This window comes from Periophthalmus magnuspinnatus, chromosome 11, assembly GCF_009829125.3.
Source record: "Periophthalmus magnuspinnatus isolate fPerMag1 chromosome 11, fPerMag1.2.pri, whole genome shotgun sequence".
Lineage (NCBI taxonomy): Eukaryota > Metazoa > Chordata > Actinopteri > Gobiiformes > Gobiidae > Periophthalmus > Periophthalmus magnuspinnatus.
This window is the reverse complement of record NC_047136.2, coordinates 22118902-22141966: the sequence shown is the minus strand read 5'-3', so window position 1 is coordinate 22141966 and position 23065 is coordinate 22118902. Positions and strand designations below refer to the sequence as shown.

Here is a 23065-nt window from a genome sequence, read left to right as displayed (position 1 = left end):
TAACCTTATGAAACAAAAGCTGGTAAAAGATTTACGTGTATATTTCTTTCAAAAAACAATAATTCCCCATAAAGTTCTGTAGAGCTCAGGATCCAGCACCAAACTTTTTATATTTGTGGCTAGACATGCAAAACATCCATAGAAATACATTAGAATTACACATTAAGTCTCCTCTGCTCTACTGGCCCCTGTCCTCGTTTTGATATTATAAAACTGATTTGACTGTTGTGTGCCTGTGTTGTAGGTCCCTGGTGGACATCTTGCGCCACCAGTCAAGCCCGGTGCAGCAGGGAGACAGGAACAACACCACCATCTTGGGGAGCACCGCTTCAGATGGTCGCACCTCCAAAAACATCTACACCCCCGTGCTACAGAGCAAGGACAACCGCAGTAAGTCAGACTAACACAGTTTAATGACAATACAGATTTACTTTAAACTTTTTTGTTCTAATGTTGCCTTTTATTCTATGGGATGGAAACATTTGAAATTGTAATTGGCAACTGAAGCACGCTACATCAGCTTCTTCTCCTGGGGTCACAAGTTTTATTTTTGCAATTCTTAGCTTGGCCATTTAAAGGTGCTGTTCTTGATTTTTACCATCTTAAAAATGAGAAAAACAGAACTAGTTCATTTTAAAAAGTTTGCAGTTATTCCTCACTTACCTTATGGATTCAGAGCATAATTATTCACCATGATGAGTTTATAAGAGCTTTTACAACTTTCAGAGACCAGTTTTGTCGTGACAGTAAAGCTAAATACAACTAACATGCTGATGCACACTTCCTGATTATTGGGCAATACAATGCTTTCTGTAATAGGACAAATTGAGCTCAAATACATGGGAAAAAATGGGTACTGGCTTTTTAAATGTTTCCAAATGATCAGTTATTTATACAGTTAAGTTTTCTACCTATTTTAAGACATTTCAAGACACAGAGTTTTTAAGAAATGGTAAACATCATTTCTTTTTACATGTGTTATAGAGATTAAGTTCAGATGTCTGGTAGGAAACACAATCTTACCAATCATACATAAATATAAAACAAATAAAAAATGAATTTCCATATGTATTCATCACAATCATAAACCAAGGCAGACACACACACACATCTGCATCTAGATTTAAAATGTTCTTCCACATTTATTTCATATTTATTACTAGTATATTTTTTGTTTTTACTTGAAGCTTTAAGCAAGTCTTAAATTTGAATGGGACCTCTGAATATCCCTGTGTCTGGGTTAGTCACAACATGTCAGTCAAACGTTGGAACATGACACAGCAGCCGATAGGAAGCTTTTACACATGGAGAGTTTTGTGGGAGTTTTACAAAAAACCTAATAATAAAAACTGAAATACAGCAGCAGTTTTGATCAGGAAGTCAATCAAATCAAGTCATCTCTATTAGTAAATGTGCATTAGTATATCTTTTCTGCCTGTCTCCATGGAAATGTTATTGCTTTGCTTAGAATATTCCACAGTAAGGCATTGATGATTTATCTCTCATTCTATTAATAGGTGTTTTATTGCCTAAAAATACCTGGAAAAACATGCATTCTTACTGTGAGTGAGGTCACCTTTTCACAGATCTGACCTGTAACTTTGCCTGTAAACTTGTCATAGATTTGTTTAATGTATATGTAGAGATTTATATTTAAAATGTTGTCTTTCTACAGAATTCTTACAATGTTATTTTGTATGTGTTTTAAAAAAAAATCTTTGACACAAGAATTTACAGGATTGTTACGGAAGTGATATCTTATCTTATCTTAATGCCATACTGTGGAACATTCCAGGCAAAGCAATAACATCTCCATGAAGACAAGATGGCGGACTGTCTATTAGAAAAGTGACAGAGTACTTTTAAGTTTTATTTAGATCAATACTGCAGTAATTGCAAATTATCAAAGTTAAAGCAGACCTATTACTCTAAATTTACTTTTCAGAGCTTTTAACGTTGTTATAGTCGTTTCTTCTCATTAACCCTCTGAAGTTGTATTTGCAGTGGTTTGTGCATGTTTGAGTAATCTTTAATCGCTTATTTTAAAGATGCCATAATGCAGATCAACCTTCGTTTTCACCGTCCCAAGTATACACCCACATTTCTATTTTCTTAATCGATGATTCGCGTTTGGCAGCGTCGTGTAGTCACTTTGGCACAAATGAAAAAAAACTTCACTGCTTTGCAAGTGTTATCTGCAGCTGTCAATCAAAGGTGCCGACTCTTTGTTGTGTGACGTACAGCTTCCAAAACTGCAGTTTTCCAATGCAGAAGTCTTTTTTTTCAGTTGTTTCTTATATTAAGTCATTTTTGATTCATATTGCGATTTAAAGTGTCCAAATTATAGCTTAATGATTCACCTATGTCATAGATTATAACACAGTAGGTCTGCTTTAATCACAAAACACCAGAGGAAATCATAATATATCTGGTTTAAGTGACCGCTGCTGTCTGGCTCCCTGTGTGTCCCAGAGGAGCGTTGGTAATTGTCGCCTTGTACAGTTTAGCTCTCAGCCTCGCACTCACAACAAACACATCCCACCTCGGGCGCCAGGTCTGCTGCTAGGGTAGCGTTGCCAGATAAGACAGGAGAATCTCAGCGGGCTCTGTTTTCAAATTAAGCAGCACTTACACTGGATCTAATTATCATCCATGTCTCTGGGTAATGGGTCTTTATTTAGGCCCCACATAATGTTTTTAAATGAAGGATATCGCTGTCGTTCTTGTTGAGGCTGGTGACTTAAGCTTCTCTCCTTACATTTTCACAGCATATCTAACAGTTTAGGGTATGCCACCTGTTTGTCTCCATAGAGATGTTTTTGCTTTGCCCGGAATGTATTTATCTAACTTTTATTTAATTACAGTTTTTTTTTTTATTTCTCAAAAATAGTTATTTTTTACAGTGAGTGGGCTCGCCTCTTCACAGATCTGACCTATAACTTGACCCCTGGGTGCCACGTACTTGTCTCAATGAGAAATGGATAATATAAAGTCCAACTGTCGAACTTTCCAGCCTAAACAACCCTAACCCTAACATCTCCATGGAGACAAGCAGGTTGCATGCCCTTCTCTAGAAAAGTTCTGCAGTGCGCCTTTAAGAATACGCTGCTACTGAAATATAAAATCATTTTTCTCATTCTGTCCACAAAGCTTTTAACATTTTTACACTGTACTAATAACATCATAACAATCTAATATATGGGATTTGCAGATTTCTTCTACTTTTGCTCCATCTCTCTCCTCTTCTCTTTTTGGTGGTCTCTCCAGGATAAATAAATACTAGATACACAGTCATTTTCTCAACCTATACTAGTTTTTTGTACTTTATGATCACAAAAGGCTCAATGTTTACATGCACCAAAAATCTGATCATAATCTGATTTCTGGAGTTATCTGATTATCTAAACATTTAGTCTGATGTGAGTAATCTGGTTTCTTTCAGATTGTTCACTCCTGTGCAGGTTTTAACAAAGAAAATGATCAAAAAAAAAAGGCAAAAAGTAAAGTAGCAAAAGTTAAAGATTGAAAGAGTCAAAATGAACTTGTACTTTGTCTCCCGAATGCAATTGTTTCTAGAGGTGTTTTGATGATGAGATTCTTTTGGACATGTAAACACACGGAAATCAGATTTAAAAATGTGTTTATCTCATTATTCAAATTTCTATCCCATTACACACTTAAAAAAGTTGTATTATACTGGTCGATGTTGTTCCTGGAGGGCTCGCCGTCTCTCTGTCCCCTCTCTCTCCCTCTCCTGTCGCTTCCTGTATTTCTCAAACACAAAGCTTCTCTGGACTCTTGTTCTGTCTCTGGAGTGCTGTGCTTCAGTTTGTCGGCTCTGCTCTCTTCGCAGCTGGGACTTTGCCTCACCCTTTTAACCAGCAGGGGGCGTCCTCCAGCCCCAAACACACAGCCACCATCGGTAAGCCTCACGCCCGAGGCACGGTTCAGACGGGGCCGGACCAATATCCACTCACGGGCGTCTGAATTCACCTGTGTCACTGACCGCTCAGGAAAATACAGTTATATGTGTTATTCTAAGACCAGAGAACCAGTCACCTTATGGTAATGTTCACTTTATTGTAGGTGTTGACTCAAGACGGGCCCACAGATCGATTCGCTGACTGAAAGGGACATAACAAAGGCAAAAGCTCTCCAAATTGGTATACATTGACTTAAGCCCGCCACACACTACAGGATAATTTTCCAGATTTAGGACTCAATTTGCTTCTACTTGACTTCAGGGAGGCATCACTCGATTTAGGATCCCCATATGTTATTTTTATGCCACGCCGCGCCTCACTGTGCGTGTGTTGTCCATAGTCTGTATAAAGAAGTAGACTAAGTGAGTGTGACATCACCCACAGCGTTCAGCTCCAGTCAAATGAAGCTCATTGAGGCTAGAGCAGTTATAGGGGCAAATTTGTGCTTGCAACTATTAGCTTGTGGTGTGCGGTCTCTTCACTGCCATATCCTGCAGTCTTTGCGCTCAGAAATTTAAAATCTCATCTGTTTCTCCTCATGTTTGTGGTCTGTGCTTTTTATTGCATGTTGAAAATTAGTTTAAGTTTGAAAAACCCTTTAGTGTGTGGCGGGCTTAAGACACTATCGACTGACTAATTAACAAAAGCCCTACTATATTCTCCTCTACTTCCTCTGCTTAAATGCCACTTGGTTGACAAAAGTGAGTGTGAGACTATAGATTCTTGGTCAGGGAGTTCCTAGTTTGAAGATTAGCTTATTGTGCTTGTTGATATGATATGTCTGTGTCCTAAAGAAATGTGGAATTGGGTTCCCCCTGATCTTGGTGAGGAGAATTTGCTTATACTGTCCACCTTGAGGTATCTAAGCACAAGGACACAGGCCTGTTGACAGAAATTTGGAGGCCCGGATCAAGAAGCCTCACATGGGCCCCCTTCTAATATAAATAAATAGGAAGAGGGTCTAGTTTTAGGCCCCTAAGACCCTGGGTACTGGGACAACATACCTATTTGTCCCTCTGTTGACTCCCCATACCAACTCCACAGAGCAAGGCCTGAGAGGAAGACTAAACATGTTGCAGATACCACAGCCATTAGCCACATTAAGATGACCTGTTTATTAGTGTTATTCAACATTATATAAGGAGACTGGTTCTTCGTGGCCCATGTACGTCTGTGTGTCAGTCTCACAGGAGAATCAGAGAGTCTCCATGCCTGTGTGTTCTCTGGCCTGTCCCTCACTCTGCTCTGTGCACAGTCTAAGCACATGTTTATTTAAATGTTTGTCTCTAGGGGGCGCTGTGGTGTGTCTCACTGCACGGCTTCAGAGCGTCCTCTGTCCTGTGTGTGCTCACTGCTGCTCCCATGTGGTACTGCAGCTCTGGCTTAAGCTAAAGCCCACTGTCCTTATAGCCACACTCTGCACCACACACAGAAGCAATGCTAGCTTTGGTATCGTGACAACACTGCTAAGGAGCTTGATGGGACGGGTGCTGTGGTCCGCTCTGACACCTGTGCAAGGGATTTGAGCCACGGCTCTGTGATGGCATCATACAGCGCTAAGTGCTAATGCTGAAGCACAAAGAATAAGCTCAGTGGCATGAAATATCACTAGGCTAAGGTCAGGCCGATATGGGTCCTGTCTGTGATGTGTGCTCCTCCTGCTTCAAAGCTTCTGTCGCCTTCTCCTCCTATGAGGAGTGATGCACGTGTCAGGGCTCATAAACATAAGTTGTGTATGTACTCATACAAAAGTAACAGTGCTGTGCTTTGCACCTCTTCCAGCCGTGCCAGAGTCTGAAGCGTGCCATTTTTGGGTGCAGATCATTTGTGCTCACACTGGACAAATGCACAGGGCTTTCAGGGCTTTCTCTTCTTGGGCACAGTTTGATTGGCCTATTGTGAGTGCGCCCTAAGAGATAAATGTTTAATGTAATGTAAGTCTTAACTTGAGCTTGACAGCTCCTGTAGCTCCTTCCTGTGTTCTGCAGGACTCAGAGAAGCACTTTAAATGTGACTCATGTTGTGACCAGCCGAGCGTCAGAGAGAGAGCGTGACCAAAAACATGACAGACCCATAACCCCCTGACTGCCCTGTATCTGTACGAGTCTGTAGCTAGCCCTGCTTCTGTGTGAGGAGCACAGTGCTCCCTGGGTGACGCTTAACAAAGGCATTACTGGACATTATGGCCCATTACTATCAATGGTCAATGCCGGTACATGTGTGTTCTTTAACCCAAAGCCTCTCATTTCCATCGGCACCTGAACACACCACATCGATTCTGTCTGAGACCAACAACAGAAGGACAGTTTAAGGTCTCCTCATGTCCTGAATTAGCACAGGGTTCAACTGTAGACACTGTGGTTAAATGGCCCATTCAAGGGGAGTCAGCACATAAGTGCTTATTAATGGACGCTCAGTCATTTCAGTTAAAGGTCCTATATTACACTAAATTGACTCTTGTGAGCTTTAAACCATGTTATAATGTTGTTACCTCCTCAAAAACAGACCTGGAGTTGTGTTTTGTTTCATTCACACATGATTGAGTAACACTTTATTATTAGTCTGTCTATTTCTACAAAACTCAAAATGCTCAGTTCCATCTTGTGATGTCATGAAGCAGTAGTTTTCAGGTTAAAAGCTCCGTTTTCCTTTAGTTTCAGTACAGACTGGCAATTCCAGGGCTTAAATTATCCAAATGGTTCTAGTGAAGGTGTATGGAGTTGATATACATACTGGAGCACTTCCTGTATTACCACATGATGACATCAAATGGTGGAACAGAGTGTTTTATGTTTGGGAGAAGAACTCAGCCTAAATGTGCAGGGTTTGTGTATTAAACATGTGTGAATGAAACAAAACACAACTCCAGGAAACAACATTACAACATAGATCAGGAAAGCGTGTAATATGGGCGCTTTACGTAAAAGTATTTATAATTACATACAGTAGATAAAGGGTATTAAGTATTTAGATCATTACCCTCAAACTTCTGCATTAAAAGAAACACTGTACTACTATTATAAATGCAAACATGAGGGCTCGTTACTACATGTACTTCCATTACCCCTGGTACTATTACAGATATTCCTAGCTGATTACTAGATAGACAAATCATGTTTTTTTTAATATTATTGTAAAGATAATGCATAAATAATCTCAGACTGGTTGTGTGTTGTACTTGAGACCCCTGTTACTGTGGCAGCATGGTTCTGACCTCTGCTTGAGGCCTCCACATGTCTCCCTCGGGTGCACCTCCATGTCTCCCTTGGGTGCAGCTCCATGTGAGGCTGAACGTGCCGTGTGTCCGCTCTTTCAGGAGTATCACTGTGCTGTTTAAATGTAAATGTATGGCGTAACTAATGGTGCGTTTACATGTTGCAAAGCACTGCCCCTCCCTCACTCCGCTGCTGTGTCTTACATAAAGACAGCATCCTGTGTGAACGGATCAGTGTGCTTTGGCTCAGTGTGACGGGGGCATCTCCGGAGACAGGAACACGGTGCGAGAGTCGAGGATCCTTCAGGAGTTCAGTTAAGAAAGACGACCACCAGCTTTGGGTTTCATTTTGGCACGGGACGATAATGAAATTTAGTGTCATGATTATCATGGCCAAAATAATTACAATTATCGATTATATCACGATAATGATTAAAGCTGCTGATAGTTTAAAAATGTTAATAATAATCATTTTAATATAATATGAATAAGTGTTTAAACAAATTTAATGTAATTGTACTTTGTACTATGATCTAGCAGATAATGATAATAATAATAATAATAATAATAATAATAATAATAATAATAATAATAAATGGTGATTCTCATGATTGTATTAAATGTCCCATAAACTAATATTGTTTACCCTTTTTATCACGATAAACAATATTAGTATCTATTGTCCCATCCCTAGTTTCAAGTGAAATTAAATTAGGACTGTTTCCATAGAAATAAACAATTCAAAATACTGTATTACATTTCTAAAATTCTTTAAAAAGTCCACCCGAGTCCTTAAAATGGCATCTATAAGGATCACTAGAACACATGGATAGAAAAATATTAGCTTTCCAACTAGCATCTCATTAATGCTGCATGTTTGCATCACTATCGAAAAGTACGGCCTAAATCAGGACTGAACTTGGCCTATATCAGAGCCCTAAACCCTGTTCTAAATGATTCAGAGTAAGACTAATCCCAGGACTGAATTATTAATACTTTTTTTTTTTTTTTTTTTTTTTTTTTTGCTAGACTCTTGAAGTTCTTCCAAATTCCCCTGTGAATGAATCAATACCTGGGACATTGAGAAACCTTGTTCAGGTTTTTAAATCAGTCATCATCACAATTAAATATATCTTTGTGCATTTGATTTATAACTGAACGTCTGAAATACTTGTCTCTTCCACCATATTCCTGCTTCTTGCGATCCTCCTGTATGTTAGCCTGATGCTGTCTCTGTATTTTTCTGTTTTTGAATGTGGCTGATCCTTTACACATTTATCAAAACTCCCTGATAAATCCAAAACATTGATTTGTATTTATAAACAGTCTCCATGGCGCTGAGAGTCACTTCCTGTCTACTTCCTGGTTTCTAACTTGTTTACTTCCTGGTTTTAGAGCGTGGCCCGCGGATGAACAACACCCCGCAGCTCCCATCCGTTCCGGGCATGTTGTCGGGCAGCACGAAGGGTCCCGGCTCCAGCGGCATTATGGGAACAGGAAGTATGCGACACAACACCGGCCACCCCTCCTTCTCTCACTCGTTCCACAACCTGGCCCAACTGCCACCGTCGTACGAGGCCGCGATGAAGCCTGAGCTCAGCCGCTACAGCTCCCTCAAGAGGCTGGGTGAGTCCATGCGGCAGGTTTTCATGTTTTTCTAATTATGACAATGGTTTGATGGAGTAGAACCAGTGCGTAATATTTATTTTACAGATTGTATGGAAAAAAAGGCTAAAGAGAAAAGTACTAAAATGCAAAAATACAGGAAATAGTAGTGAGTTTTAAAACAGAATCCCTCTACTTACACTACCAGTCAAAAAATCGGACACGCCCTCTCATTCAATGTTTTTTTATTTTTATTAATTTTTACTAGGGATGCTTTGATCTGATACTGGTACAGCACCGATATTGAAATTTTAGCTGAATCGGATATCTGCTTCCAAATACTGTTTCTGTCGATACCCAGGTTGGACATAAACATAATGTAATAAGACTCATTCTGTTTGAACTTTTATTTATACAAAGGAGTTACTAGAGGAATAAGTAAAAGTTACATTTGGATGAGTTTTGTCTTGCTCTTTTCTGATTCTAGTATTAGTTGATATCGGGCATCGGCAGATCGTTAAAGCTTTAGAACTGGAATCGATGTGGAAACTGAAAAAGCTGAATCAGTTCATCTCTAATTTTACTACTACTTTTTATGCAGCAAAGGAAAAAGTAAAATATTCATATTCAAATCCTCAAAGTGTTCACCCTTTGCTTTGCCGAAGATGTTTTTTCTTTACTACATAATTCCATATATCTTGCTTGATATATGTGATGTCTTCCATGTAAGTAGTAGTAAAAATAATGAAAAAAAAACCATGAGTGACAATGAGACGGTGTCCAAACTTTTGACTGGTGGTGCATTTTTAAACAACACCAAAAATTCCAGTCAACACATTTTTTTGGTATTTTAAACATGCAACAAAATAAAGGTGGTTTATTTTTATGGACCTGGGTTTAACTGTAGTGCAGTGTAGGCTACTTTTGGTCCTTGTTAATATTATGGTTGCTAGGTAACAGTTATAGAATTACCTCTATGCGTGTCAAATCTGCTGCCGTCCATCCAGAAAGTAAAATTATAAACTTCACAAAAACTAGAACTAGTAGAAATGATGTTACTATGTCTTTGGTGTAGTCTAACCAGTCTGCACTTTAAACGAGTTTGGTTCATGTTGAAAGAAGCAGGTCAGGTTTGATCAGTGCAATGTCCCAGGAGGCTGCAGTCTCTTGGCGTTTCTGTATTAACTGTTAATTAACTCTGGGGGTAAGTGATGATTACTCCAAATATTCCAGCCTCATTCACTATAATTGGCAGATTTGAACCCGCTCTGTGGCCTTGTATCGTGCCGTTTTCAATTTAAAACTGCACAAAAGCAATTAGTGCAGTCTGTTTTCCCTCTAGAGGTGATCAGTCTAGGCCTAATAATGAAACTGCTAAAATGATTTTATATGGAAAAAAACAGGCACATCTACTGATATTATGATTCATCAGGTTCAGATAAAGTTCATGTTTCTGCTGTTTGTGTCAGTGGAACTGTGAACGTTTGTGATGATGTCACTCTTTACAATCACATAGGCCTATTATTTATGGGATCTAATCAAAGAACTTGTACAAAACCTATTAGATTAAAGCCAACGCGCTCTGTGGCACAGCATCTGACGCACATGGAGGGCCTTTAAATGAGTTTTATCACTGACAAAATGAGTCACTGTACAAGTCTATGTGAGGAGAGGTAAGGTGATGCTTACAGGTCATTAATGAGTTCACTGGGTACAGTTACACAGACAGGAAGAAACTACAATAAACAGATAACACAATATTTAGATCTGAGTTTTGGTGTGTGTTTAAATGCACAAGAGAAAACGAGAGTTATGTGTGTAACCATGATTCTATGAATCCTGTATGACTGCCAGAGGGCGGTGCTGAAAGTGCACGCAAGAAGGGAGTCATTCACCCTCTGGTGGTCATCCAGGATTCATAGAACCATGGTTACATACATAACTCTATTTCATCATAAACACCTGGTGACATCTGTGAGCTCAGCAATGAATTTTTAGATTGGGATGACTGAAGGATGGAACATTTGTATGTGAGAGAGAGATTTGTACTTGGAAATATATAGAGCCCTTTGTAAATGAGAGTGATTCGGCTGTGTAATTTGAACACTTTACTGGAATACATTTTTTGCTTTACTTTGCTGTTTATAATTAGAGATAGACCCATATATTTGCACTTTTTGTTGCATCTGTAGTTAATGTTTTAAATCTTAAATCTCTGATATCATGGCCTTTGACCTGCTGTCTAAGGAATACACATAAAGCTTTAATTAAATACTTGAGCGTGAAGAAATACCTCCAGAGAACATGACTACGCAGCTCTTACAAGTTTATGGTTAAAAAAATGGCTTGGGGGGAGTTTGTAGAAAATTTAAATAACATAATTTTGGGAAGATAATCAAAATCAGCCCTACATATCAATGGAGAGATCTTATCAGTCATCGGTTTCTCTGGAGTCTAAACAATCAATATTTGCATCGGCCATGAAAAAAACATATCAGTTGATCTCTATTTCTATTCACAAATGACACCATTTCATCTGTAGCTCCAAACATTGTTCCTATAGTGAGGCTGTGGCTGGTCCTGTTTTTCCAAAGCCTACCAAATACGCAGCGTGTTAACTCCTCTCGCCAGCAGCTCTTGCGCAGCCCATTAATAAAACAGGGAGCAGGGGGACGTGACACGACTGACAACCACAATGCAACTGTCCATACACAGGAAGAGCCAGGGTAACCGAGGATACGGAGACAAAATATAGATATGTGAACTGATAAGATGCAGAGGGAGAGCAGAGAGAAGAAGGCATTGAAGTGGAGGAGGCTGCGATGGGGGGAGGGGTGCTGGTCCCGGTTTGTCTGCAGGGATTGAGCACTCTCAGTCGGGGAACAAACGGCCACAGCCCCCTTCCCTTTGTCTGGACCTCCATGTACCCTGCCTAGACCAAATATAAGCTCGCAGATGGGGAAAGGATAATGAGGAGAAGGCCAAGCAAGCACTGATGTACCGTGGTATAATTATTATTCCAATTTTGTCAAAAAACAGACAGGATCCAGTGCAGAGGAGGAGGAGGAGTGCAGCGGTTACGTCATAGGTCAGTGTGGTTTGACTCTGTGCTATGGTTTTCTTGCTGATGGGAATTGAAAAACAAAAATGCGTTTTAATATCGGAGGATACTTTGTTATGAGAGAGTGGGGCAGAGGAGGAAGTAGAGAAGCTTTGATGGAATGAGATGTTTTGTATATGGAACATTTGAAATTCAGGACAAGTTGGGAAACAGTTTTATATGGTACAGAGGAGGGACAGTGAGTATATGGTACAGAGGAGGGACAGTGAGTATATGGTACAGAGGAGGGACAGTGAGTATATGGTGCAGAGGAGGGACAGTGAGTATATTGTACAGAGCTAATAACATTTGGTTGTCTATTCTCTTGTTGCCATGAAGCTTATTGGCAAAAGAATTGAATCTGCACCGTAGCATATTAGAAATTGACATGAAAAAGCTCCCACTAGCTTCCTGGTTGCTGGCGTTGTTTCCATGGCAACAGGCTCACTACACTGGAGCTGAAAGTGGAAATAAAGTCATGTTGAATTAATTAGGCCCGTGTCTAAAGAGGGACTGTGCCGAGCATGTGGTGCAACACGGCCTATTCATTTGTCATTACGTCCTCATAGTGTAAGGCTGGATCGTTGTTTTAAAAGATGGAATTAGGCAACTTTTTTCAGACAAATATTGTAAACGGTAAACTTCTAAACTAATTCTATAATACAATGTATTTCAGAACATGTTCGTAGAGGTCTAAACTACAGGGTTAGGAGGTTTATACAAACTAAAACGCCATGCAAATAATAAACTCTTGATAAACTCTCACATTACTTGCTTTTTTTTCCAATTTGCTATCTACAATAATTCAAATTGAGGTTCTGAGTCAAATCTGCTTAAAGGTCTACTATGTAACTTTTCTGAGGAGTGTCCAATACATAGACTGTATAAATGCACAGGTTAATACGAACATTTTAAGAGCAAAAATGATGACGGCAGCAGTTACAGAGCCAGGGGCCATAGTTTTTCAATAGAAAGTGAATTGGAGCCAGAGTCGAAGGAGCCAGAAAAATGCGTCCATGCTAGCAGGTTAGCTATGTCCATTTACATATAGTCTATTGGTCCAATACCTCCTTGTCTCAATGGAGATATTGTTGTTCTGTCTGTAATGTGCCACAGTATGGCATTAAACTCATCTGTTTCAATAGAAGAGGAGGCACTAAAGGTCATGTTTAGATTGCCGCCATGGAAACGCTTTGAAGATTAAAGGGTCTCTACAGAGAAACAGGAGCAGCAGAAACATTCGACTTTAATGAACCTCATTGTGATGCTCAGTACACAGCCCGAAGGCAGTCCTCCTCCACTGACTCATGGAGTTTATATGTAAAACAGACTTGGAAAATGGACAGCATCAGGAAAGAAGTCACATCCACATATTTAGTATTCTCCTTTCTCTGATATGTTTTAATTTGGTAATCGTGTGAAATAGAATAATTATTCTACCCTGCACATGTTTAATGAGGAAGCATTTACACAACAGGAGGATGGAGGGATGATTAGAAGATGGAAGAATGAATGGAAGATGTGAACTTGAAATGATGTATTCCTTCATGTACTTGGTAATACAGCCACACACAGATTTTTACAAATTAATGCCTAGCAACAAACTTTATACCCACGAATTCAATTTTGAAAACGTATAATGGACTAGAGTCTTTACTGTGTTATCATGGTGTTCCTCCATTATTAGCCCAATCAAAGATGTATGTTGATTGATTCATACATGTTTGTGTAGCTCTGTGTTGTCGTGTGTTTAAGGCTCAGAAATTTTTAATTTCCACCTACCCCCCATCCCTGCCCACTGCTCTGTACTTACTTCCAAATATTTAAGTTCAAACCACATAAACATGAACGCCCTTCGAGACAACTCTTGTTGTGATTTTGAGTGTTACAAAATAAAAATGAATTGAATTGAATTAAATGGACATAGCTAACCTGCTAACCGCCACGCTTCAAACAGAGCATGGGCGCGCTTCCAGCTCCATTGACTTTGGTCACAATTCACTTTACATTAAAAAACTGTGGCCCCTCTCTCTGTAACTGCTGCTATCAGGCTCTTCATCTTGGTCTTAAAATGTATTCGTATTAACCCGTTCTACATGATTCAGGTGTTTTTATTTAGCTATTTTCCTATCAAGATATGAACATTAATAACTACCTGCTAAACCAGTGGTGCAGAAGGGGCGTTACCTTCAACAGCCTTGCTTCAGATTGGCTCTTTGGTTGCTATGATACTCACAGTTGGAATTCCAAATATGGAACTTAGCTCCAAATTGGCCCCTATACCCGCTCTAGCCTCGAAGATCTTCATTTGACTGGAGCCGAATGCTATGAGTGACGTCACACTCACTTAGTCCACTTCTTTATTCAGTCTGTGGTTCAAATCCAGACTCCAGGCCACAGATGTGATTTTTTTTCTATTGAGAAATGGATACATTTATGAACAATACATAAATTAAAATCCACTACACTGAAAAGTAACTATGAAAATACAGGGCCTGACACGTCTGCAGTTTTGAGCAGCTGTTCAATATTGAGGTTTACAATGAACAAAAAGTACAATAATAACTATCTGTTAAGTATAGTTTAACACTAAATACCTGAAAAAATATAATATGTTTTGTTTAGTCGATATGATTGATTGTCGAACTAAAAGGAAAACATTTATATTTTGGTTTCATTATTTTTCAAGTATGTAGAATCTCATATTGTACTGATCTATGTGTATCTGCTACAGAGAAAGAGTTCGATGAGTATTCTGGGTACTACAGCAAACGGCGCCAGAACAATGCCCCTCCATCGTTCCACTCATCGCAGCACCACCTGCCCTGGGGCGGAGAATACACCCTGGGCTCCCGGGGCACTCTGCCTCTGCACGGCTCCAGACCGCGCCTCCACATCCCGACCTCCACCCCAAACCCCTACCCCCTCCCTGCCCAACCCCAGTACACCAGCTCCACCTTCGACCGGCCGCCTCGCCGCGTGCGCTCCCAGGATCAGCTACTTGCTCTGGGGGAAGGCAACACGCTGTCCCGCCTGTCCAAGAACCAACAGCACCAGTACTACAAAGCCATGATGAGTACCAGCCGCAGCTCCAACTCGCAGACGCTCCGCAGGTCAGAGGTCATACTGTGGATACTATGTGCACTGTGATTATGTGTACAATGTGTACATGTATATTGCACAATGTATACTATGATTATGTGTATAATGTGTTCAAGAACATGAGCGTATAAGCAGACGTCGTAAGAAATCACTTCACTGGTTTTGATCCATGTCACTTCACAGATTCACAGCAGCTGAGTGACCATCAGAACATACATGTTTAACATACAAAATCTCATATGTACCACATGTATGTACCACATGTGTGTAACATATATGTAACACATGTATGTAACATATATGTAACACATGTATGTAACATATATGTAACACATGTATGTAACATGTATGTAACACATGTATGTGCCACATGTATGTACTACAGAGACATGTTTAACATATGCATGTGTGCTGCAGGTCCCATGAGAGGCTGCTGGTGTCCCCAGACTGCCTGGAGGACCGCCTCATGTCCATGGGGGTGATGGGGGCGGAACGCTCGGGGATGGTGCCCACTATGGGCCGTTTGTCCCACCATCAGAAGACCCAGTCTCAGCAGAACATCTGCGTCACTCCCTCCTTGGACCGGCACCACATGATCAAGATGAACTCCCATCCCACATCGGGTCACGAGCACGAGCGCGGCTCCAGCGCGCCTTCGCACTGGGACCCCTATGGGGGCACAGGGGGGCACCCCAACGCCCGCCGCATGGCCTTCGCCAGCAAGAGGCAGAACACCATCGAGCAGCTGCACTTCATCCCGGGGGGAGGAGGGGGGCAGGGGCTCCGGACTGGCAGTAAGAACGAGGTCACTGTGTGAGCCCGAGGCATCATGGGAAATGTAGGCAGTGAACAAAAGGGTCTCACAGTGCGGCGCTGCCCCTCAGAGCTGCTCACAGACCCCTCCCCTAAACAAACGTGGTGATCCTCCTTTAGTCCTTATAAAGCTTTGTCACTCTGTACATGGGAAACAGAATATGAGCCATTCTTTGTAAAGGGAAGACAGAAATGTCCATTTAAAAAAGCAAAAAACAGCGGCTGTGTCTGCTGGTTTCCGCTCTCACTTTAGTGAGCGGCTGTGTCTTCTGGTCTCCGCTCTCACTTTAGTGTTGGAACCTGCTTTGTGGGATTTGTTTTGGGTTTGTTCCTGTCCTCTGTCCTCAGAGCTCGGAGGAGCACTGAGGCAGATGACACTTTTCTTTCACAAAAAGTATTTCAAATGAAGCTTTTCTATGAAATGAATCTATGAATAATGTCCCTCACTGAGCCCTGTACAACTGTGTATACTCGTTTGTATTTAGCAGCTAGTTTGATCGGTCCATTTGGACTATCACAAAGACGACCCACTCTCTGCAAAAACATGTTGAAATGCCTTCCGGGCGTGATTTAGATCAGAACAAACTGCTGCCATGGCGATGTGGAAGCCTTTGTACAGTGGTGTATATCTTTATAACATTGTGCTGTGTGACCCTTTGCATAAGTTCTCTCTGATGTAGAAGAATCACCTCACGACTCACGGCTCCACGCCCAGGACTTTACACTGGTCCAGAGATTCTATGGCGACCACATGAGCTGCTCACCTGGATGAGGGGAGAGGCGGAAGGGTGTAGGGGGGTGGGGGGTGGGTGTGAGGCGGGACAGTGGGGGGAGAGGGGGGGTGGGTGTGAGGCGGAACCGTGGACTCTTCACTCCAAGGGCTAAATAACTGTGTCTCTGTGCTCTGTATGGCTTCATACATTTGTACTTTCCGTGTGCGTCACTGTCGGAGGCATGCTTGTGTAAACTTGATTTTCTTCTCTTTGTTATAAAAGTGAACTCTCAACAGCAACAGTGTTTTTGTATCCTCAAAGATTTAAGGGACTTTTGTGGCGTTCGGAGTCGATGAACATGATTATTTATTTATTTATATATTTATTTATTTGCTGTGTCATACTTCCACGCGTAAGGCTGTCAGTTGGACCTTTCGGCTGTTCAGGCTGGACTTTACTGATGGTGAAAAGTAATCAGGGCTTTGTTTGAGATGAATAAATATGTCACCACATTTCCACCAGGGGGCAGATTGGAGCTAGTGTTTGTTATGTGTATACAGAATTTTTAGACTTTGCTAATCCAAGGTAGCAACAATATGTATTTTAGCATCTTTATAGTAGTAATTGTCAGTATTAATTCAATTATTGGTAAGATAAATGGTATAGAGTAAAGTTCCCTATTCATGAGTTTCAACTTCCTATTCTAGCTGACATTTTGAGGACTTTTTACCATTCGAAAGATGTAATATTTTGTTTTAAATGGTTAATTGCTATGGCAACGCTGCTTTTTTTAATCTGTCTGAAACCCCATTCATACAGTAAATCCTAAATCCTACTAAAGTGATTCCTAAGTCCTTCCTTTTTCAAGAGTAATAACTTTGATTAAAGGTTCATTACGTATTTTTTTTTTTTTTTTGGAAGAGAGTATCACTGGTTTGGCTCATGAAAATCTGCTGAGAATATTCCACAGTATGGCATTAATATATCCAACTTCCATTTATTCACTTATCGGTGTTAATACTGCCATAAAAGACATTGGTTTTGGTAAGGTCAGATTTTTATGCCATTCTGTGGAACATTCCAGCCAAAGCAACATCATCTCCATGGAGAAAAGCAGGTTTTGGACTCTCCACATCAAATGTTACATAGTGCCCCTTGAAATTTCTACATGAAGAGTAACTTTTGTTCCTCCTGGTGGAAATGGGGCTTCAGTTGTTGCCATGGTTTTTGATGATTGACTGAAGCTTTTGTCACTGTCTTAACACTGTTCATTTCTTCATACTTTTGCATCATGTAAAGAACCCCAAAACAACCTCCATTTTGTTTGACTCAAACATTATTTTTTTAATCTGTGAATTTTAATGTGTATTCCTGAGATTTTGAGTATATTAAATCTTTCTAGTGGAATAATTAAAACAATATGAATAATATAAAATACATTTCTCTGTATTGTCCAGAACTAAAAGAGCTGATGCAATCATTATTGACAAAATATGAACCGCATGTTGATGATGTCACAGGCCAGTGTTGATGATGTCACAGTGCTGACTGATGATGTCATGGTGTGTATGTGTGTAAATGTTTTCAGTTCAGTGGATTTTGTCTTTTTACAAATACAGACCTGCTTTATTTTATTGGAACGTGGGTTTGTTACATGTTCATATCAACTTGTGATGAATTTTAAGACCTGTAAAATAATTTAAAAAAAACTAATTTGAGATTTTCTTTTTGGAAAACATTCACCAAAGCAAGAATTTTTACATTCAAAATGTAAATTATTATATTGTATTGATTTGATAAATCAAGGTTTTGTGAAGTCCCTGTTTTTCATCAGTATTTGAAGAGTTAAAGACACTAAACATATACAATCTTTTTATTGTGAATTAGCAGGTTTATATAACTGCTCTGATGGAGGCTCTGACACCTGCTTTGGAGATATTTTTGCTTTGCCTGGGATGTTCCATAATATAGCATTAAACTAATCTATCGTGCATTGGGAGATAGCTTGCCTTTCCATAGATCTGACCTGGTAACTTGGGCTGGTGACTTCTCCTGTTTGTCTCCATGGAGACCATTAAAGATGCAGTCTTAAAAACATTAAAAACAAAACTAGTTCATTTTAAACAGTTTGGAGAGGTCCAGAGTTATTCCTCACTTACCTTATATATTAAGAGCATCCTAATTATTCACCATGATGAGTTTATAAGCACTTTTCACAACTCTCAGAGACCAGAGGGGAGTTTTACCATGATGGCAAAGCTAACAAGTGGTATGCTAACACACACTTCCTGATTATTGGACAATAAATCATTTATAATCACTATATTTTGATGCAGACAGAACACAACAGATTTATTTTGACCTGAAGAGCTGCTTATGGAATATATCATAAATCTGAACTGGGGTGAGACCGTGTTTGCACATGGAAAACAATCAGACTACAGGAAGTTTAATTCCAAAACTAGAACATTTCAGGCAAAGCAGCCATCACATCTCCATGGAAACAAGCAGGTGGTGAACCCTTTACCAGAAAAGTTACATAATGCACCTTTAAGTTTTAATGAAAATAAAATAAATTCAATGGTAGCTGTTCTAAAGTTAATTCTTCATGATAATCTGAGGACAGCATGTGGCCTGTACACACCATAAGCCATAATGTAAATATGAAGAGCCTCTTCTGCTATGAACCAGTCTCAAGCCATGGACACAGACCCACTTTAGACGTGTGGTACCACCAACTCCAAGAAACATTATGGTCACTGTCCAAATTTCAACACCGGGATTATATTGAGAATCTTATTTCACAAGATGTATGTTTAATGATGACTTATTGTTACGTCATAGCTAAAGCCATCAGAAAATATTGAAACTATTCACCTGCTAAACAACATCTACTCAGTTACATGCACACTCACAATCAGATTATGAACAGATTTTTGGAGTTATAAGATTAAAATGGAAATGCTAATAACAAAACTGATCTAATTTCTTTCTGATCATGGTCCCTCAGATTACTCCCTTTGACTTTGTGATTTGCAAGTTATTTAAATATTCTTCCAGATCCAGAAATCAGACTATTATCAGATCTGGGTGTGCATGTGATCATAGTCAGTGATGTGGGTATTTAAGACCAGTTTTTGTCCTAACATATGTAAACCAATTATAAATGAAAACACATTTTTAAGCTCATATATTTTGAGAATATATTTGAAATGTGGAAAATACCAAATACGTCCCAGGAGACTTTTAATAAGAAAGTGAAACATGATAAATCTAGATACTCCCTGTCCCGTCTGAAGCTCTGAGCCAGACCCTGTTCATGTTATTTGATATGTCCCATTAAACCCTGTGTATTTCCGCGTGGATGCGTTGTGTGTTGCGTGGATGCTGTTCACTGCTGGGGCCGTGGACAGGTTTGTCATTGAAAAAGCTACTCCGCATACCTCAACTTGTATGATACATTTATTTAGGCAGCCCTCTCTATGTCTATCTCCAAGAAAATCCAAACTGAAGGTCTCACTGATGTGCAACCCTTTTGTTATTGGTGATCAAATCTTGCGTTTGTAGAAACCATACTGTTGATAATTATAATAAAAATCCCACTAAACCAAATGCCTACGAGGTTGTCTCTTATTTTAGATTCAAAGATACAAATGTAGTGTGGAATATTTCTGTTCATACGTTCATTCACTCTTTTTAAAGGATTAAGGGCGATCTTTATTTTATATTTTAAAAGTGAGCACACGTAGATGGATACACCGAGAACCACCATTTGACATAAACATCATTATATCAGCAAACAAATCATTAAAGATGCAACATTATCTTGGGTCAGTTAGCTTGTCTCTAACTTAACTTCTATATCTATCTCCATGGAGACGAGCAGGTAACCAGGCCAAGTTATATGTCAGATCTGTGGACCCGCTTACAGTAAAATCCACGCTTTTGAAGGTATTTAGAACAATAAAATCATCAGTAATTGAGTAAATGCAAAATAAATGTTTAATTCCGTAGTGCGACTTTAAAGTATTAAGGAACATTTCATTCAGACTAAAAATAGCACAGGAAGCAATTACTGATGTATATTGATATATCACTGCAGGATGCGTAGAATCTGTTTATGTCAAATACAATCTGCATCACATAAAGATAATTATTGTACTGTTAGAGCAGATCTGTTGTGCCTGTGTGTGCTCTATAGTTATAATCTACGACACCTGTGGATTATTATGTGGGAGCTGACGTCACCGTAAACGTCATCGCAACAAAACGCCGCGTAGCTGTCGGCCCCTCCTGTGGATAGCTGCGCATCACACTGGCGAGGATTTTAAAACATTTGTACCAAAATGAATACACAACGCTGCTGAATCCTACGTGTATCACTGATTTAGAAAAAAAAAAAACACTGGAGAATGCAGTAAATACGTCACAGTAGGCGTGTACCAAGGATGGGGAAAACGGGGATTGATCTGCAAAATGGCATCTTGAAAATGAGCGATTAAAGTTTACTCAAACATGCATGAATCACTTTAAATACAACTTCTGGTGAGTAAATGAGAAGAGGAAACAACTGTCACATGGTTAATATTTCTGAAAAGTCTATTTTGCAGAATATGTCTGATTTAAAAAAAAAAATCAATAAATGGTCAAAGTGCCTCCCAGGTTGAGTATAAAACATTCACAATAACATCACTTTTAATGAGCAATAAAAGTGCTGGTGGTAGCTCATAATTTACCTTCTGCTTTAAATTGTCAGTGTATTTTATCCCAAGAGACCAATTTGAAGTTTTACGTGGCCTCGCCCCTCTGCCGGTGACCCCTCTCCCTCCTCACACCCTTAAACATGAAAGATTAAATTCATTATAGTCATTAGGAGAGGAGTAATAACCCAGTGTGGCCGCAAAGGCGCTGTGCCAAACCTGTGCACGATAATGACTTAAGAGAGACCCAGTACAAGGAGAATCATCATGAGACTGTGGTGTGGAAGAGGAGGGGCATAAAGGACATAAAGGCAAAAAAACGAAATGTGATCACAGCAGTGGAAAGGGTTTGTTTTGCTTATATTTGGCTTATAGTTATTAGGAGGTCATTAAAAAAAATAATAATAAAATAAATCTAGTTGACTTTTATAAGCTCATGTTGGTTTTCTCTCATCATTAGCGTACTCAGAATTGTATTTTGATTTGTGCATGTTTGAGTAATCCTGCATTACCCTGCGTGCAGTGGTGGATGAAGTACTTAATTTTGGTACTTAAATAAAAGTAGAGATACAGAGGTAAAATGTTACTCAAGTGAAAGTATCACATGAAAAAATCTACTTAAGTAAAAGCATTAAACTACCCGTTTAAAATGTAGTTTAAAAGTAAAAAGCAAATGTATTTCACACAAGTAATGTTAAATTGCTAAAGTGTAAATGTAGCAATATAGGGTTAAAAATTATACATATTTTGGTCACAGTAACTAATCAATTTCTTATCTTTTCTTGTGAATTTTGTGTATTTATTTTTGTTTGCTCAAAATCGAAGTTTGAACTTGAAAACTTTAGTCAGGATGTTACCACAGACATGGTAAAAATAACCAAATCTATGAAAAATACTTTTACTTTTCAGTCCAGTTCAAAAATGTAGTGGAGTAGAAAGTACAGATACTGCTCTCAAATGTAGTGAAATAAAAGTAACAGTACAGTATTCACTGTAAAAGTAAAAATAAAGTACAGATACCTAAAAATTCTACTGACTGTACTTTCCTACTTGTACTTTGTTACCTTCCAGCACTGTCTGCATGACTTCAGGAAATTCCCGTTTTCACCTACCCCCTATCTCTGCTCACATCCATGAATTTACTTGCAATGATTCAAAATGTTCAGGTTCTAAAAGGTCACATGCCATTTTTCAACAAAACTGACACATTTTGAAAATCTGCTCCTCGTTACAGCCAAATAGCTCTAATAAAAGGCAGTTCTCCAGTCTGCAGATTTGAACAGGAAATGAATGGACCTGTTTCTATTCAGCTGTTTTAAATCAATATCACCTTTGAACACAACAAATAAAATACTGATCCACATGATAGTTTAACACTAATACCAGAAAAAAACATAATAAAGTCTTTAATAAATGGATAGCACTTTCACCTCACAGCAAAGAGGGCTGTGGTCTGATTACCAGGCTGGTGTGACCTTTCAGTGGAGTAGTCCTGACCAAACCAAGGCCAAGATCTGGAGGTGGGAACCCAGGTGCTGCACTGAAGACAGACTGACCCAGTGGCATGAAAGAATGGGTCAAATATGGAGAACAAAACATACAGAGACAGTAAAGTGTACCACTCACTTTGCTTTGCAATTTCATACATCATTCATTCACTTATGAAAAATACATTGCAAACAGCCTGAGTCAACTTTTATTTTGGTCTTTATTATATTTATATATATAAGAGTCCACACTAAGTTTTTTTTTAGAAGAAAAAGAAGAATGTTGTTTCCTAATCTGCTAAACAATCCTACTGCAGCCTTGAATTCCAGTCAGCTTGCAATCTGTCA

The 23065-nt window shown here is 39.4% G+C and overlaps 1 protein-coding gene across 1 annotated transcript in view; it reads left to right on the top strand.

Moving 5' to 3' along the window:
* The window catches only part of shisa7b (shisa family member 7), a 52279-nt gene extending 35720 nt beyond the window's left edge, over positions 1-16559 (top strand). Inside the window, exons 6-10 of the mRNA XM_033975278.2 lie at positions 245-390; positions 3854-3922; positions 8593-8823; positions 14637-15015; positions 15422-16559. Of these exons, the coding sequence (XP_033831169.1) occupies positions 245-390; positions 3854-3922; positions 8593-8823; positions 14637-15015; positions 15422-15821 (1225 nt within the window). The 3' untranslated portion in view covers positions 15822-16559. The remainder of the gene's footprint in view (positions 1-244; positions 391-3853; positions 3923-8592; positions 8824-14636; positions 15016-15421) is intronic.
* Positions 16560-23065: the final 6506 nt, after the last annotated feature.